The sequence below is a fragment of the Charadrius vociferus genome, unplaced genomic scaffold, assembly GCF_000708025.1.
Source record: "Charadrius vociferus isolate BGI_N301 unplaced genomic scaffold, ASM70802v2 scaffold7, whole genome shotgun sequence".
Lineage (NCBI taxonomy): Eukaryota > Metazoa > Chordata > Aves > Charadriiformes > Charadriidae > Charadrius > Charadrius vociferus.
Genome location: NW_009649308.1, coordinates 6392293 through 6409040, shown reverse-complemented (window position 1 = coordinate 6409040; position 16748 = coordinate 6392293). Strand labels below are relative to the sequence as shown.

Sequence of the window (16748 nt, the reverse complement as noted above, 5' to 3'; positions counted from 1 at the left end):
ATTGTAAGTTTGTAATATTAATGAGCTCATTTTTACAATCATAAATTGTAAATGTATTAAGTAAGAAAGCATTCATATTCCAACTATTGTGTTTCTTGGTGTTTGATGTATTAAGTAAGAAAGCATTCATATTTTTCTTGGTGTTTCGTTACTGCAACCACATTTTCATGGTGGGTTTTTTTTTGTTTAACTTACAAAAATTCCTCTCATCCCCCACTAAAGTGGAGGATCGTTTATTTGTTCATTTGTTTGTTTTGCTAAGGTACTAGTGTTAGAATGCTTCTGACACCTCCTAACTTCCTAGGCACTCTATTTAGGTAGGAAACTATGGCAGGATTGTCACTTTAAAGAACAAAAGACCTTTGTACTTTACAAGATTTTACAAGGCTCCTGGCACTTGACTTAACAAAAAAAGTTTGACAAGAGCTAGAGGGAAATCGTGCTTCATTCTCAGCAGTTTTAGGTATTAAACAAGAAGGTTTCACAGAAAGTCATGCAAATCAACATGTTGTTGAGATGTGACTTTTCAAATGTAGAATTAGCTGCTCATTTCAGTAGGAGGAAAACTGGGCTACTGAACCAACCTTGAAGATCAATTGAAATGGAAGTATTTAAGAATCAAGGGTAAAACAGCTTACTAGAAGTCTTAATTAAGGGGAAAAAATCAAAATAGAAATGTCTGTGTGTTCTTCTGACACAATAGCACACTGGCCATCATGGTATTGGAGACAATAATACCTGGAAACGGTTCTGGTGACCCCTGGAATCCCTGGTCCAATTCTGTACACGTGCTCATCCTTACGTTTATTTAAATCACTTGAGCAGTGTAGTTGTACCCTGAAGAATGCACTTGTGTTCCATAATTATATACGCTACTGTAGGTGGATGTGAAGCCTGTATTTTATTTAGTCTTTGTCAGAGGAATTAGTGCAGATGTTTCCCAGGGTTGTTTTTTTTTTTGGCCGTTGTCAGTAATAGAGCTCCTATCCTTAGTTCACAGTGAATTCCAAAACCAGTATCAACTTTCAAAAAAATTCACCTTGACGTATTACCATATTGATATGGGGGGCAATCAGTATACACGAACAATTGTTTAGACAATTTTGCACAGTATTTATCACTAAAACATAGTTTTGTCCTTTCAAAAGTATCTAGGACCTGTATCTCATATGAAGCTATACCTCATAATTTGCAAGTCTCTTATGCAGAATGATATTCAAATTCAGTGGATTGAAAATACCAGAACTTTGCGTAGCTCCAGACATTTCACAAGCCAACAGTCACTCGGGCATGAAGTGCTTCTGGATGTGTATAAAGGTCTTCAACTGTACACAAAGATTTCTTTTACTACAAAACAGAAATAACTCTTTCATTTTATTTTGAATGTTTGGTGCTTTCCATTTATTTTCAGTCTAATGTAATAGCAGTAAGTCAGAGTTAAGCTTTTAAGAGAACAGTGTTCTTCACAAGATTAATGCAAGAAATGTGACTGTCTCCTTTGGTGCCTACAGTCACATTTTACCTCTGTTAATAGCACCTTCCATGTTAATGTAACAAACAACGTGCTGGTAAAATGGTAGCATTTAGGAAGGTATCCTTCAGCTACATAACTTTCCTTGTTAGAGTAGATATTAATGTGAGTCATCTTTAATAACAGTTGACAGAAACCTTCTTGTCACATAGTGAGTTGCCGAACCGTAGGACTCCTGTACGCCTAAGAGCATGGAGACGAGTATTTAGAATTCTCTCCAGATCAACAGTGATGCCAAATGTTTTCTAGGGGAGCTTATTTATGTGGCTGCTTGTGAGATGAGCTGTGCATGTAAGTAATGATTTGCATGGTGTTTGTCTCTGAACTTTCTTAATTTTAAAATGTAATACTCTGTTGCAGCTGTATGGTGCAATTTTCTTCAGCAATGATTATTTGTCATTCAGCATCGTGTCCACAAATCCTCCACTGCTGACTTGCTCTCTCGTGCAGCTCAGCAGTGGCTTACTTCATTAATGTCACAGCTACTTCTTTCTACTTCCCCAAGTATCTTGTTGATGTAAACCAAAGCGGAGCTCAGATACCTGTGCTGTGGGGAACGTCTTTCCTTTTATTACCAAGCTACCCATAAAACAAGACAGCCCAGACATGCAGATCGCTTCCCAGAATGGAGGAGGACTACGGGGACTGTTTCAGAGTGTTGTTATTCTGCACAGGACCACAGCATGACACAGAGGGAGGGAGGGAGGGAGAGTGTATATGGGATGTTTCTTCCTGACCTTTTACATGCTCGTGTGGTGGGGTAGAATGCAGCGGCCGGTAACCAAATTCAGCTGGCAGAGTCTCCTTGCAGCTCTGAGTGTTTTCAGGTATTTCCAAATGTTACAAAGCACAGTATGAATGTGGGATGAGAGTTAACATCCCTCCTCAAATGAAAGCAAGTTTTTTGGAAAAAATGAAATCGCTAGCAGATGTGAAAGGCAGGTGCCCATCTCATAACCTCAGTAAGGAGGCAGTTGATGCGGGAGAATATAAAAAAGGATATCCACTGAACCGAATATAATGCAATTCAGCCATAGGTTAAAGAAAGGTCATTTTTTTGCCTTGTTGGCTGGAAAGAGACAGCAGAGCCCTAACATATAATTGTGTTGTGTGACAGTAAAAGGAGCCTTTTGGTGCTTTGGGAAAAGAAAGTGACATTTTTCTTGCTCATGAAAGAAGCACAGCTTCACATTAAAAGTGTACTACAGTGCTCCCAATGTAAATGGAATTAACATGAGTGCAATTGTTATCCACACAATGTCCCTGAGGAAAAATGATTCACCAGGACAACAGCAGTTCGTAATATTGAGACAGGGATAATGATTCTGATTTTTTTTTTTTAAATGCAGCTAGTATAGAGATATATGTGTGTGTGTATACACATGTGTAAAAGCAACAGAGAAGAGCCACATGTTTCAGTTTCATCCTTCTGTTTCTTTCCCCTTCCTGTGATTTTTCAGCTGAAGAAAGGGAGCTGAACTAAATGGGAAATCACTGCACAAGTGTTAAGGCAAGTGTATTCTTGCCAAGTGCTTTAGCAGGGCGGTCATAGTCATAGTAATGCATTAAGTGTATGATGTAGAGGCTTAAGTATTGAGAGTTTTGAGAATTCATTCCAAAAAAAGAAGCATGGCATAGTTTCATTTTTCCTAACTTAAGTACCCAAGGTAGGGTTGTGGTCCTCCTGGTCTCCCTCAGTAGTCGTTGGGGATACAGAGGCTATTGATGTCTTTCTGAAGGTTCGTCTTCCTTCCATCATCTAAAGAGGAGAGTAGGACAACTTGATTGCTTGAACACCTCTGTTTACTTTCTTGTTTAGTGGGAAGAATCAGTTGCAGCAAACTCCCTTCTACTTTTGAACTGAAATTGGTTATTGCAGAATACCAGTTTCCAAAAAAATGGTCTGCTTCAGTCCTTCTTGTAGTATTCTTGAAAAGATTGCTGTTGATAGAGGGGCCTCAATTAGGAGGAAGGACAGTGTCTGTACCAGAAGCACTTACACTGAAAGTAGACATGGGCAAACAGGAATTTGTCAGTAACTCCTCATTGAAATGGTTTTTTAACCTGTCTGGGAGTGTTGAGAGGTCCTACTGAGAAGGTGCTTTATGTAGTAATGGTTTACTAAATACGACAACCACTTGTTTCTAAGAAATATTTTTGAGTAGAAATGATTATTTTCTAGTGAGGTAAGGCTTTCTTTAAAGATATCAAAACTTGCATATGCTTCAGTGCAGTTGCTAAAGTTCTTGGGCTTTTTCATACATAATTAAACAAATTCATGTTCAACATTGAACCTCTGTTTGAACTCATATGGTATTTTTGTATCTGCCTAAAAAGTTTTCCCTAGTATAGAATTGTACATTACTATGGAACTAAATGGCCAAGTCCTTTATAAAGCCACAACAGACATGGCTGAATCCCCATGTCTGTCTTCTCTCTTCCACCATGAGGGAAAGCATACATGAAAAGAAAATAATTAGCTTACCTAAATTAGCTCTGCCAACAGGGAAAAAATAAAATATACTTTAAGATTTCAGAGGCTGATTTTAAAAACAGCCAAGAAGATTTCAATTGCAATTTGCCATGTTAGAATTGTTTAAATGTAAAATCAGTGTCTGCCTGTTAATGTATTTTTGCAGAAGAGATGCTACATTTTATGGGGAAAAATGCTCACAAAGGTATAGGCAAGAGGCTACTTGTAATGATGCCAATAGGCAGAATATATAAAAATGTGAATAATGCTCAAACAATAGAGGAAATTATTCCCTGTTCTAAAGTCCTAATAAAAGAAGGCCCTGACATAAAAGGCTATTATTCCACAGACACACTAGAGGCATAACTTTATGGTTTTAGTTTGTTGGATTTCCTTGTATAGGTGATCCTTCAGATGTAAAGCTAGGGAACATTAACGCTCTTCAGTGCCAGCACAACCTGCACTGTCTTTGTGGAGTACTAAAAAAAAAATGGAATGATCAATTTGCAAAAACCGTCAGGTTGTGGATGGAGAACTTCTCCTAAATTAATCTCTGCCAAGAAGGCTCCCACAGACTGGTAAAAATGGATGGATGCATAATATACCTCCAGTTTGCACTACAGAAGGCTCTTGGTACTTGTAGGAGAAATTTCTAGCAAACATCCATTACAAAGGATTCTCTATTGAAATGAGAACAAAGGTTCCACTAGAAAGATCTCTGAGGATTCAGATGTACCTTTTCATAGGTGACATGCTGATACAAGGCAGTTCTCGAGGGGTTGCATCAAGGCATAAATCAGCAGTAATTTCAACCCTGCAAGATCATAGAACTATCATGAACAGAAAGAAAATCAATCTGACACCAGCTCAAATAATAGCAGTTCTGGGAGTCACAGTATATAGTACAAGTCTGTTGGGAGGGTCTGCTTGTCAGAACAATGGCACTTGAAGACACTGAATACTTTGACAGACATCAAAGCAAGAAGAAAAGGGATGGTAAGATCAGTTCTCAGGCATGATGGTGTCAGGCACGCAAATAGCAACCTGAGTGATACTTCAAATGAAGGTGATGCAGATGTTGGTCTTGTGGTCAGGCAGTAGTCAGATCTTCTTGCAAAAAGTACTTCAAATACCTGAAAAGCTTTGTAAGTTCTAACTTAGTGGGTGATGTCAAAACTGCATAATAATTAATGGTATTTCTTCCTGAAGTTAGAAGAGCAAAAGTTTAAAAAAACCCTAAGTATTTAGGAAAAGACTGAAAAGTTCACTTTCTACGTTCAGTGAATAACGGTGGCTTCATAAAAGTTCTTGCACTATGGTAACTTGTTTGAGTATCTGTATACTTGCAAGACATTAAACGATAGATCATATGCCTACTGCAAGTGCACCAACATTTTGAGCCTGTACTGGAAATAAACATGTTGCTGAATCAATAATGCTTCTAGAAATCCTAGAAGTTATTATGTAGGAAAAATAAATGACCCCGAAAAGGTCATCAGTCTAAATTCAAACAAGCCACAGCAAAGGTGAGGAGTAGACCATACTGGAGAGATTCCACTAATATCTAAGATAACATGTCCCATTAGCAATATTCGGCTGGAGGTGGTGAGCTGGTGTCAGTGCTGCGTTTCAGAGATATTTGTTAGGTGGGTTTTTTTTGGTTTTTACAAGTGGAAAAGAAAATTGCTAAGGCCTCCTGAGATCTACCACAACATCTTGTGGGATCTTTCTCAGATATAATCTTAAGAATAATGCCAGGAGAAGAAAAAAAAAAGAAAAAAAACAACCAGGAGAATTCCTTTTTTGTGACTTTGTTCCATGTAATGTCAACCGATCAAAGCTTTTGTCTCATCAAGCGTGATGGTACTTAGACTTGTTCTTATTCTTTGATAGTCTGGTGAGTAAGTCCAGTTTGTTCAACAAAGACTTCTTCTTTTATTTTAATTAGAAACAGGAAAAGGGAAAATGTAGACAAAATTGTCAGTTGAATGTTTTTAAATGCCATTGCCAAGGCATCCTAGTAGCACTGTTTTTCAGATGTTCCATGGTATTGATGGGTTGTAAATTACTCTCATGTGCTAACCTTATTGTGCTACAAAATTTAAATTGGTATCTCAAAAATTAATAATATCTAAATGGAACATGTTATTTTCAATTTTTGTAATCTCTGAGCTACTAAATTGGATTTTAAAAATTACATTGTTGCTAATTAGGTCTTACTGGGTCTTCTTAATTAAGCACACAGTTGGAAAAGAGACATAGCAATAATTATCTCAATTTGATGGCTATACAATTTGCATTATCAACAAATAGCCAAAGCACAATTCAATTTTTTTGTCACATATAAATGAATACAATATTTGCCACATGTTGATGCATTTTAGAACAGCAAACCTTCCAAAGGACAATACTTGCTTACTACTACATGAAATAAAGATTCCATTTTTCCTACCTGCATATACATAACTATGTGTACACCTCACCTTGTTGTATTATATTGTTAGATAAATGATAGCACTTACATACTGTATATATATAAAAGCATTGTGGTATCGTTTACCTCTAGTTCAGAAGAGCTCCAAGATTAAACTGCATTTTATTAGAAGAACTCAGTTATCAAATGGAGTTTTCTAATTTTAGGTTTTTACAATGCAAAATTATGGTTTTGACAACAAAACACTAATTGTAATGGTGGACAGCAACCTGAGCTTCCATTGATGAACATTTTAACGCTTCATCTGGATGCATTTAGTACAAAGAAGGGGTATATATTGGAAACATCCTGTACAAAGGGAGGAAGCTTAGTTGTCCCAGGCATACCTGAAAGTGAGGGGGAACGTCCCTTTCTTCAGGTCTATTCTCTTGTCGTGTCTTTTACTAAGAAAATCCAGCTTTGACCATACGTTCTCCCTGGAGTAAAAAAAAGGTTTTTGAGAGATCCATATAGGAATATTGATCCTGTCATTTCAACCTACACTTTTATATAGGCCAAATTTCCTTTACCTCTCTTCCTATATTGTCCCTGCCATACAGTTAAGAGTTAAGGTGCAAAGGCATTAGATGACGCGCCCGTGTGTTCTGTACAAAATCTGTAGATGTTAAGCACTTGGCTAGTTTTACTTAAGGCTAGACTTTTTCTTGTTCTGCAGGATTCCTAGTTGAAGCTTTGAGACGCTGGGATACTTTTCACAATTTTTTCATCATTTGAAATTAAAAATTCACACTAGGAGTTATACTGCAATACAGTCAGGATTTCTATTTCCTAAAGTACAGATCGTTCGGGAGATATTCTGACCTGTCCTGAATGTATCGCGCCAAATCATGGATGTACTTTGTGCCATAGCAGTAGAGCTTGATCTTTTGTGCTTGAACCTCCATTACTTACGCTCACTAACATCAACTGATGGGTTTCCAAAAGGAAGCATTAGGGAGTTGTGTGTTTTTTACAGTCAGTGGCAATTCTCCAAGTAAAGTGAAGGGCGTGTGTTGGCCAAGAATTCTGTATCACAGTTGAGTAGCTGACATAACTTACGTTTTTCAGTTCAGTTTCAGTCTTGCCACATGCCACAAAATACTACAACAAACAACCTGACTTTCTTTACAATTTTATTCTGCAGTGATTTTTTTTTCTGAAACTTTGGATTAAACGGGCAACACTTTGAATTACTTTGTTAACTAGAATTAAATTAGACTTTGACTAATTCTAAGTTAAGATCATTAAATGTGAAAATGAACCTTATTCCACTTGCGTCTATCACAATGGCAGATATAAATGTATGGGCAAGTGTAATCCATCCATAGGCTAAACCAGCACATCCTCTAGGGAATATGCCTCTGAAAACTGTTTTGCGTTTACATATCTGATTTAGAAAGATATGTAAAAACTCCTATTCTCACATTGTTTTCTTTTATCTGCACATCTGTTCTTCTTAAGATGTACTATGTAGTCCACTTGCAGGAATAACACAATGTCTCAATATTTCACAATCTCACACATACACAGAGAAATACTGGGCATGTCGTACCTAGCGATCCACAGTTCATTATGTCGTCTTCAAGCATCTTTTGATGTGCCTTTTTAGCTGGTGTCTTTCTTGCTGCATATAACTCTTCTGTAAAGCAGAGAACTTTAAGGATGGCATAAGGACTTCCTTTGTTTATAATATCTAAACAAATATTTGAGGGATGTAGCTTTGAAGGTATGCACAAGGTCAGAATATTTTTTCCATGGTTTTTTTTTTCCTTCTTGGTATTGCATTTCTCAAAGGTTTACATCAAGAGTGCTTGCTTTGTTTTGCCTTTCATATTTTACAGTTTTGTGTTTCAGAAAAGACTTGCAGAATAAAGGTAATATTGCCTTCAGCAATCCAGAGCTCAAATACCTGCTTAGTAGTTCATTTTCAGAAAGCAGTGGCCTGAAAAGGTAATAAGCAAATGGTAACTTTCAGATAAAGGGTATATATTGAAAGAAAAGGAATATAGGAGAGAATTGAGCAAATGTGGAACTGGGGTTTGTAGTTGATTGAGCGGTCTTCTGAGAATGAAGGAGGGAATTACAGGAGGCTGCCTTCTGAATGCAGGCTTTGAATATATGCAAACAAGTTTCCTGGTCATAATTTAGCATCCCGACTGCAATTGCATTTTAATTCTGTGTAGTTTGATATATCTGAGTGTTGGACATAATTCTTGGTTGAGGCCAAAAAAGGTGACAGTTCGTCATGTTTTTACTCTTCTTCAGCTACACGATACTCATTATCATCCGTATCCTGAGCTCTCAAAATAAGTCTGGACTTGCTGATAACCAACTGGGTGTGCCATGGGTGATTTGATGGGGTTGATGGTGGGTAATCAGTATGAAAATTTGTTCATGAAATGGGCACCCTAACAGAGCAGCCTGATAAGAATTTGTACAAAGCACGATTAAAGTAACGTGATTTCTGTGGCATCACTGTATTTGAGTATGGAGCTTCTACGCAGTATAAATGCATACAGTGAGTTTCCTTATAAAATACCTATTGATCAGTATGTGCTCTGCAAACAGCTTCATCACAGGCGTTCTCATAAACCACAGTTACGCTAACGTTATTGTGCTTCAGAGCAAGTAGGGTTCTGATCCGAGCAGAACGTGAATGTTAGGCGGTTGATGTAAGGGGGTTTTGATGCAAGTGAAACAAGAAAATAGTTTCTAGTGACACGTACAACATGCATTTAGAAAGTTGCATAAAACATACATTAAATACATAAATCCATATACATATCTACAGTAGTTCCATTATTTAAAAGGTGCTGTTTTCCCATCTAATAGAGCTTCTTGACTTTTTCTGAATTTGCAAGTGTTTCGTTATGATTTTAAATGATTAGTTGTGTATTCTTCTACAAATATAACTGAACTGTGTGTATCTGTTTTTAAACTATGGTTGAGGATTACTTTCTATTCAGTGCCTAAATATACATTTCATACATTTATATGTTTATAAATATTACATGTTTATTATCCATATATATTTTATAGGGTTTTTTTGTTAAATATTTTGTGAAACCTTTCAATGACAGAACAGTGATGGAAAGGTCAAAAAAGTGCTATTCTTTGTGAGGAGTAGAGCATTAAGACACTTATACAAAGGTCACTTACAGGAACTGTTAGCTTTTATGAGACTTTATCATTTAGCTGACAAGGTCAACCTGATATTGATCGGCTGGGTATTTTGTTTAGTTACTTGAAGGCCAGTTATTTGAAGAAACCTGTGTAAACATCCAGGCAATATTCTTTATACTCATGCCCTGTTCCAGCATTTTGGGTTGTTTATTGTGTTGTCTTTTTCCAAACAAAATGTGAAATAAGCTTAAAGTATTTGATTACCAGTGTTTAAATTCAAATTGTTATAACATACTATTATTTGTTAAATTTAACTGAATCCCTTACTGTAGAAAAGCTTGAAGATTTGATCTGTTTTTTGTTGTGTGTTACTGATTTGTAAAAGCATTTTTTTGTTGAAAAATTTTATGAGGTATTTTTCCAGTTCTTGCAAATGATTTATCACCTGCTTTCATATCAGGCCAGGTAGCTGTGGGTTTATGAGACATTAATGCCCTAAGCAAAAATAAACGGAAGCACAAGTTCAGTCTGTGTGTGAAAGGAAGTCAAAGTTTTATGGTGACATTGGACGCTCTGGTGCTGTATCTCCTGCCCTTATGTGAGCCGTTAGCATCCCTGTGCTTTAGAAGGCATTGTAAAATTGAGTTGGGGTTGGGAGGGAAGAATTAACCAGGTGAGCTGAAGATTTTCTTCCTTCAGGTGGTGAATGAGTAGGCAACTTGCGATCTGTCTGCATTACCTTGGTGTCTTCATCCTTCCGCCATAAAGGGCGTAAAAATCCACGTTAAGTCTTCTTGCTCTTGAGCAACGTGCACTGCAGTTGGCGAGCATTTCAGCCTGGCACTGACGTGGCTTGCTGTGGATGCTGTGACGCTGAGAAATGTTGAGCTGTGCCTTCTCAGACACGTGCCAGGGCTTTGCAGCCCTGCAGCTGGAAACGTGGTCATGTGTGGCAGTGGCAGAGTCCCTGAGCAGGGGAAATGTGGTGCTGAGGTTGTGACAGTCAGATGTCGGTCACGTTTTTTTTAATCATTCTTGCCCTTAAATAATAAGAAATAATAAAATCAGAGCATTTAAGAGGATATTTTACACTAATTTAGGTTTGAGAAAATACACATCCTTACACATGAGAAGGTAGCCCATACGAAAATAAAAGTGAACCAGAAGACGTGGAATATGTAATCAATCTAATAAGAATTGCTGACATTAAATGATTTGGTCTGTCTGCTGCCTTAGTTAACATCACTAAATATATTTCTGCTACAAACTGTTCTCACAAGTGAAGACTTTGATTATTAAATCTTGTTTTAAAAGAATAAAAATAAATCTTTAAGATGTTAAGTAGTTGGTTTTCTGCAGCCTAAGTTTTACAGCTCTCTGTGCATTCTAATAAATTTTTTACTTGTTTTTTAAAAAGAAAAAAAGTCAGTATTGAAACCTACTGTAAAACAGGTGTGCAGCAAGGATATCTTTTACAAGGAACTTCTGTGTATTTTTTTTTCTGTGAGTCAAGGTGCATAAGTATACTAATAATTTTTCCAGTAATGAGCTAAATTTGTCAGGTTCACTGTTTTGCACTTCTGAAGGTGGGATGCACACGTGCACCTGAGGCTGCACTCATTGCTTTCATGGCAAAATTTATTTCTTGTCTCGTGCATCTTCTTAGTAGAGGCCCTTAAATTCTACTCATTTTCCTCTGGCTTCTGTAGCATCGTCTGTATTTGTTCTGTCAGACAGGATATATAGGAGGGCTTTGTCCTGTCAGTAACCATTTCCACAGAGTCATCAGGTAATCTTTTAAGCTACCCCTGTGCTTGTAAGTCACACACCTTTGCGTGCTTCTGTTGCAGACTGTTAAAACAACTCATAAAATAAGTCCTTAACTTCTTAGGCAATAATAGTCAATGTTGGCAAATAACAATGAATTATTTAGGCAAATAGCTTTCGAGAAGCAAACAGTGCTTATTAGTAAATTGTCTACAGAAGCATCTTGATACGGTGTGATCAATCCAGAGCACAAGAACTTGTGTTCGTTGCTGAAGCCCCACAACACACTTGTCAGCTGGCCTCCGTCTCTGCAGACAGCCAGCTCCTGAGTTTGTCTTTTTAGTTCTCTGGCTCTTGAAGAGTTTTTATTAACTTGGGCACTTTCCAGCCCACTTTGTTGAGCAGGAGATGTGAACTGCATTTTTTTTCTTTCTTTAATGCTAGAGCTCTTTATCCAGATGCCGTTTTATTTGTTTCTGAAGAGCTGTGCCATCTCGGGTTAAACGATTGGATGAAACTCCCTGAGATTTTGTGTTTCAAGGGAAGATGTGTCTTAAACCTCTTTCTCCAGATAGCACCCTGAAACGTGGGGGAGGGAAGGCATGCAGGCCATGGTGGTACCGTAGCTGTCTGTCCTCCTTCCTGCCATCCCTCCAAGGGTTTTGTGGACCTGGATTTCCTTCTTCTGTTACTACATTAGAAGCCTTATTCCCTCTTCACACCATGCACAGTCTTGCTCAGGAAGGTGGCCCTTTCAAAAGTATTGGGAGGACAGACAAGCAGGAGATGAAGTTTTGCTACGCTGGAACACAGTGACAGCTACTCTCAGTTGTTTCTCAAAAATTCAGACAATTTCAGAAGTTAAACTCATCTCTGTAGCCCTCTAACAAGAAGTGCTTTCTGTGGGTTTTTTATGTTTACCTTTTGTGTGTTTTCACTTTTTCTGTGGTTGCTTTTGGAGATTCATATTGTACACTCACAGCTGGCAATGTACGGGGTTAAAAGTCCTTGTTGCAGATTGGAAATGGGCTGATACCAAACTGGGTATTAAGCTTACTTCCCTCCTCTGCTGACCTTCAAATCATTAAGAAGCTGTGAACAATTGCTTTTTAATTAAGCAAAATCTCTTTCAATGTCTGTTTTTCGTCTTCTAGCAATAATATTTACAGCCACGTCCATTTCTGAACCATCTATGATCTCACAGAGTAACAGTGTGGTGTATTTTTGTTTTTACAAAGTCCGGTAGTTTTCTAAAGTGTGAAGTCTCTTATTCTTCATTAAATGTAATTTAATTTACATAAATATTTCAACAGAGTGAACCTTCTGTTTTCTAGGCTTCATATTTTAAAAGATTCAAAATGTTATTTTCACTTAAGATGAATATTCATCCCTTTAGAGATGCATCTTGGCTTTAATAGCAAATATAAATTTTTGTGACATATTTTGTGCATAAGGTACAGTTATTCCTTGGTCTAATGGGATAGTGCTTCAGATTAGTTTGTTGCTTCTTTTCTTCAGGTTGATGTTACTTTAATTCTATTTTTAAACAGTAAAACAGTGAAATAAGACATTTCCAGATTCTTTCCTGGATTATAGTGATATTAATACAATTTAGTTAGTTTATATGAACTAAAAATAAAATTGGGCTTTTGTGATCTAAATTTACATATGATATCTGAAATGGATTATTGTTGGGTTTTCTTCCAGGACTATTTCCTTAAGGAGTTCCAGTTGCTTGTTTTCATGACTTTGAGCCTATTTAATCAGAGATGGAGCAGATGGACTGCAAACCCTACCAGCCGCTGTCAAAAGTTAAACATGAAGTGGATCTAACTTACACAAGTTCTTCAGATGAAAGTGAAGATGGGGGAAAGCAAAGGCAATCTTATGACTCAAGAGAAACTCTGAATGAATATAGCCAAGAGCTGAGACTTAATTATAACAGTCATAGCAGAAAAAGAAAAACGATCGACCAGTCCACGCAAGGTAAATTGTTTATTTTATCTACTTACTATGGTTATTACTGTTTGATTACTTACTATGGAATGATATCATGTTGTCAGCAGAAAAGCAAACATTTTGTTTTCAAAGGTTTGGAGTGACAACACACTTTTTACCTATTTTTAACCATACTGTAGTATCAGAAATTTAGGATTTTATTTTTTTTTTAAGTAAAATTGCTTTTCTGGCAGGATGGACTGACTGGTATTCTGGAGGCCATCACATGATAGCTATAGATAAAGATTTCTTTAGTAGTAGCTACTTTTCCTAATAATGTTTACTAATTATTTACTACCTTTGCATATGATGTGTGCATTTTGGTATACATTCAACATTGAGGTTGTGGGCTATCTCTGCATGTGCTTACAAAGCCTATGAATGAATCCAAATGCAGCAATTCTCTTAAAATTTTTACTTGTATCAATAACCCAGTCATTTAAAAACTGAAGATAATTAGTGTATAGTAAGAAAAAAGCCAACAGTTAAGTTTCTTTTTTAGCCTTTTGCATGATACAGACCGAAGTCTAGGACAAGTATTTGAGAGCTGATGATGGTTGAGCTCAGGTTAGGAAAAGCTACTGTTTGGTTAGAGGTAAAAGGTAAAGACTAAGACTAAAACAATGGAAGGAAATAAGCAGAATTTACTGCAGCGTTCCCTGATAGACTGCTGCTCATGGAAATCCATGTGCTGCATTTACTACAGTTTGTGGCTTATCTGTTGCCTTTAGCTCATGATGGGGCATGGAGAATATTTTTAGAAATCAGAGTGCGTGTCAGAAGCAGTGAGAGTCCTGTCCTCTTAAAGGTAATAGCAACAGGGTTCCCAGGGCAGTCACTCCCTGCTCTTCAAGGAAATGGTTAAACTCATCCATTATAGAGTGCCAGTACTCCTCAGCTAAGAATTTTGGTACTTACTAGAAACAAAACAAAAAAACCCCACATATACACAAAGCAACTCAGTCCCTCGCCTCTCGCTCAGAAAAGCCTTCCCGAATTTTCTGAATATTAACTTATTTTTTTTTACAAGCAGATAAAAATTAGGCTTTTTGAAGCTAAAAAACTTGTCTTCTCTGTGATGTGTAAATTAATGCAAAAATTAAAGTAGCTGTGCTACATAGCTCTTACAGCCTCTTTGCTTTTACTGCAGATATTCTGAATCAAGTTCATCATAACACTACTGATGTCTGAAAGTACCTATCATTCATGGGAGAAATAATACCTGGCTGCCAGAGATAGCCTCAATCCGTGTACATGTATTCCCTCCAAAGAGTTACAAAACTGCAATATCAGGAAAGAAAAAGTCATGAATACAGATATTAACAAAGTATTATATAGAAAACTCAAGATCCATTTTTGATTCTCTGTAAATGACTTTATCGTCACCATGTTATGACAGCTTGGTTAACTAGATACGGCTATATTGTTGTAGCTGGAGAGGATGTAAATGTACTTGTAGATCTACTTAAAGCAACTACCACATTACTGATAACTGTGGCCGTGAAAGCCTAACCTCTGCATTGACATAGGCCTCTGCAGAGCTCCCTCTTTGCAAAGCTTTGCTGCCGTTGGTATTCCTCTTAGCTGTAATGTCACTAGCTTGGACACATATAAAAGGGTTGCAATCACTGTATTGTAGGCGTAAGAAACCAGCCTGTGTGTCATATGTTGGATTTATTCTTCCATAACAGTGCCTCTGAAAGCAATCGCATTCATAATTTTGGAGAAATGGTCAAATTAGTGTGCGTTTCTGCAAGAAGTTGTCAGGTATGAACTTACCTCCCTTATTCAGGACCGGGTCTGTTAAGAATCAGATCTATGCTTGTGTGGACCGACAAGTGTTTTACACTCGTGTTTTAGGATTATTTTATTGGAAATACAAGCCCCAGAATTTTCCCATTCAAATTAATTTTTATGAGATATTGTATGAATTTGCAGATCTTCTATTTTACAAGCATTGGTATTTTTCCTCTGGGAAGCAATATAGTCTTGTACTGCTTCAAACTGCAGTATGAGGCTTGATGTCCAAGTTTGTAGAAAATCACTTAAGCCTCTACAGTAGTTTGTCAATATGCAGGGCAGCACTTAAATACTTGCATCAGAAACTTGTTATCTGACAATCCCAGATCTAACAAATAATACCACAGACTGTTTCAAGCTGAGCTGAGTTTTACTGGCCTTACAACTCAGTGTGAGGAGATGCAAAACTCTCCTGACAAAGCGTCATTGACTGCTGAAGAGTCAGTGCTAATTGCATAATGTGTATATCTTAAAATGCATTCTCTTAGTGATTGGAATGTTCAGACTCCTGTTTATCTGGAGATATGTAAATCTGCAGTATCTCATCCTGGCAAGATCATCTTATGAAGTAAATTCCTGGCAGATGCAGTATCATATAGTTTGGAGATATTGGCAAACATAGTAAATTAATTCTTGGAAGAATCGGTAAACACAGTGTTTTGTGCTTGAAAGAGATGGGGTAGAACTGGCAGAAGTCATCAGAAATGTTGTTGTTGGGAGGAAACTCATTGACGGACCCGGCCGCGAGGAAAAAAGTTCTTAGTTGTACCATACATAGATTGTACTTCTAGTTTATTTGTGACATGTTTACATCATTAGAATTGTTTCCTTCCACAGTTTTCTCTATTTGCACCAAAGTGAGTATGCAAGGAGCTGTACTCTACAAATACTGGCAGTACAAAAAAAGCTTTATGGCTCTTAGGTTAATTATAGATTTGTAGAAAACACTAGTTTAGAGGAATGAATTCCTGATAGGATAAGCATCTGGGATTGAGTCATTGGCATGATAAAGTTTATTGATCGTTAACAATATGAGCATACGGCAGTAAATTTCTGGTTAGACAAACGTGTGTTTCCTGGCAAGATAAATATATTGAACTGCATTATGGGCAAGGCAAACTGGAGTTGTTCCTAGCAGGAACATCCAACAGCAAATATTTTCTGGTAAATCTGTGTGACAAAATCAGCGTTACTAGTATTCTAGGAAGTGATGTTTTAGAGTGCTTCACAAAGAATTGACCTTTTCTGATTTTAAAGCCAAGAAGGAGAACTTTTTTGGAGGACAAAAGCTACAGATTGGTAACATAGTACATGTTTGGTAGAGAACGTATATAAAATTATCTTCAGGAACAATAGGTAAACAGATTCAGCTAAATGTTCAAAATCTTCCTGGAATTAACTCCTTTGTCTTCATGGAGAGGCCTGGGTCCCAATGTGAGAAAGCTGTGCTCTTCACCCTTAGGCCACTTTGTTTCAGCCTTGATTATTTTTTTTTTGGCTTACTGCTGTTGCCATCCGCTTGTCCTTTCTGCCCTCCATTATGTTCTAGCAATGGTGAGGATACACAGGCAATAGAAATGTTC

The 16748-nt window shown here is 37.2% G+C and overlaps 1 protein-coding gene across 1 annotated transcript in view; it reads left to right on the top strand.

Annotated features, from left to right (window-relative positions):
• Positions 1 to 13136: 13136 nt before the first annotated feature.
• TENM1 (teneurin transmembrane protein 1) overlaps positions 13137 to 16748 on the top strand; it is a 246047-nt gene continuing 242435 nt past the window's right edge. The window contains exon 1 of the mRNA XM_009889346.1: positions 13137 to 13353. Coding sequence (XP_009887648.1) covers positions 13137 to 13353 — 217 coding nt within the window. The remainder of the gene's footprint in view (positions 13354 to 16748) is intronic.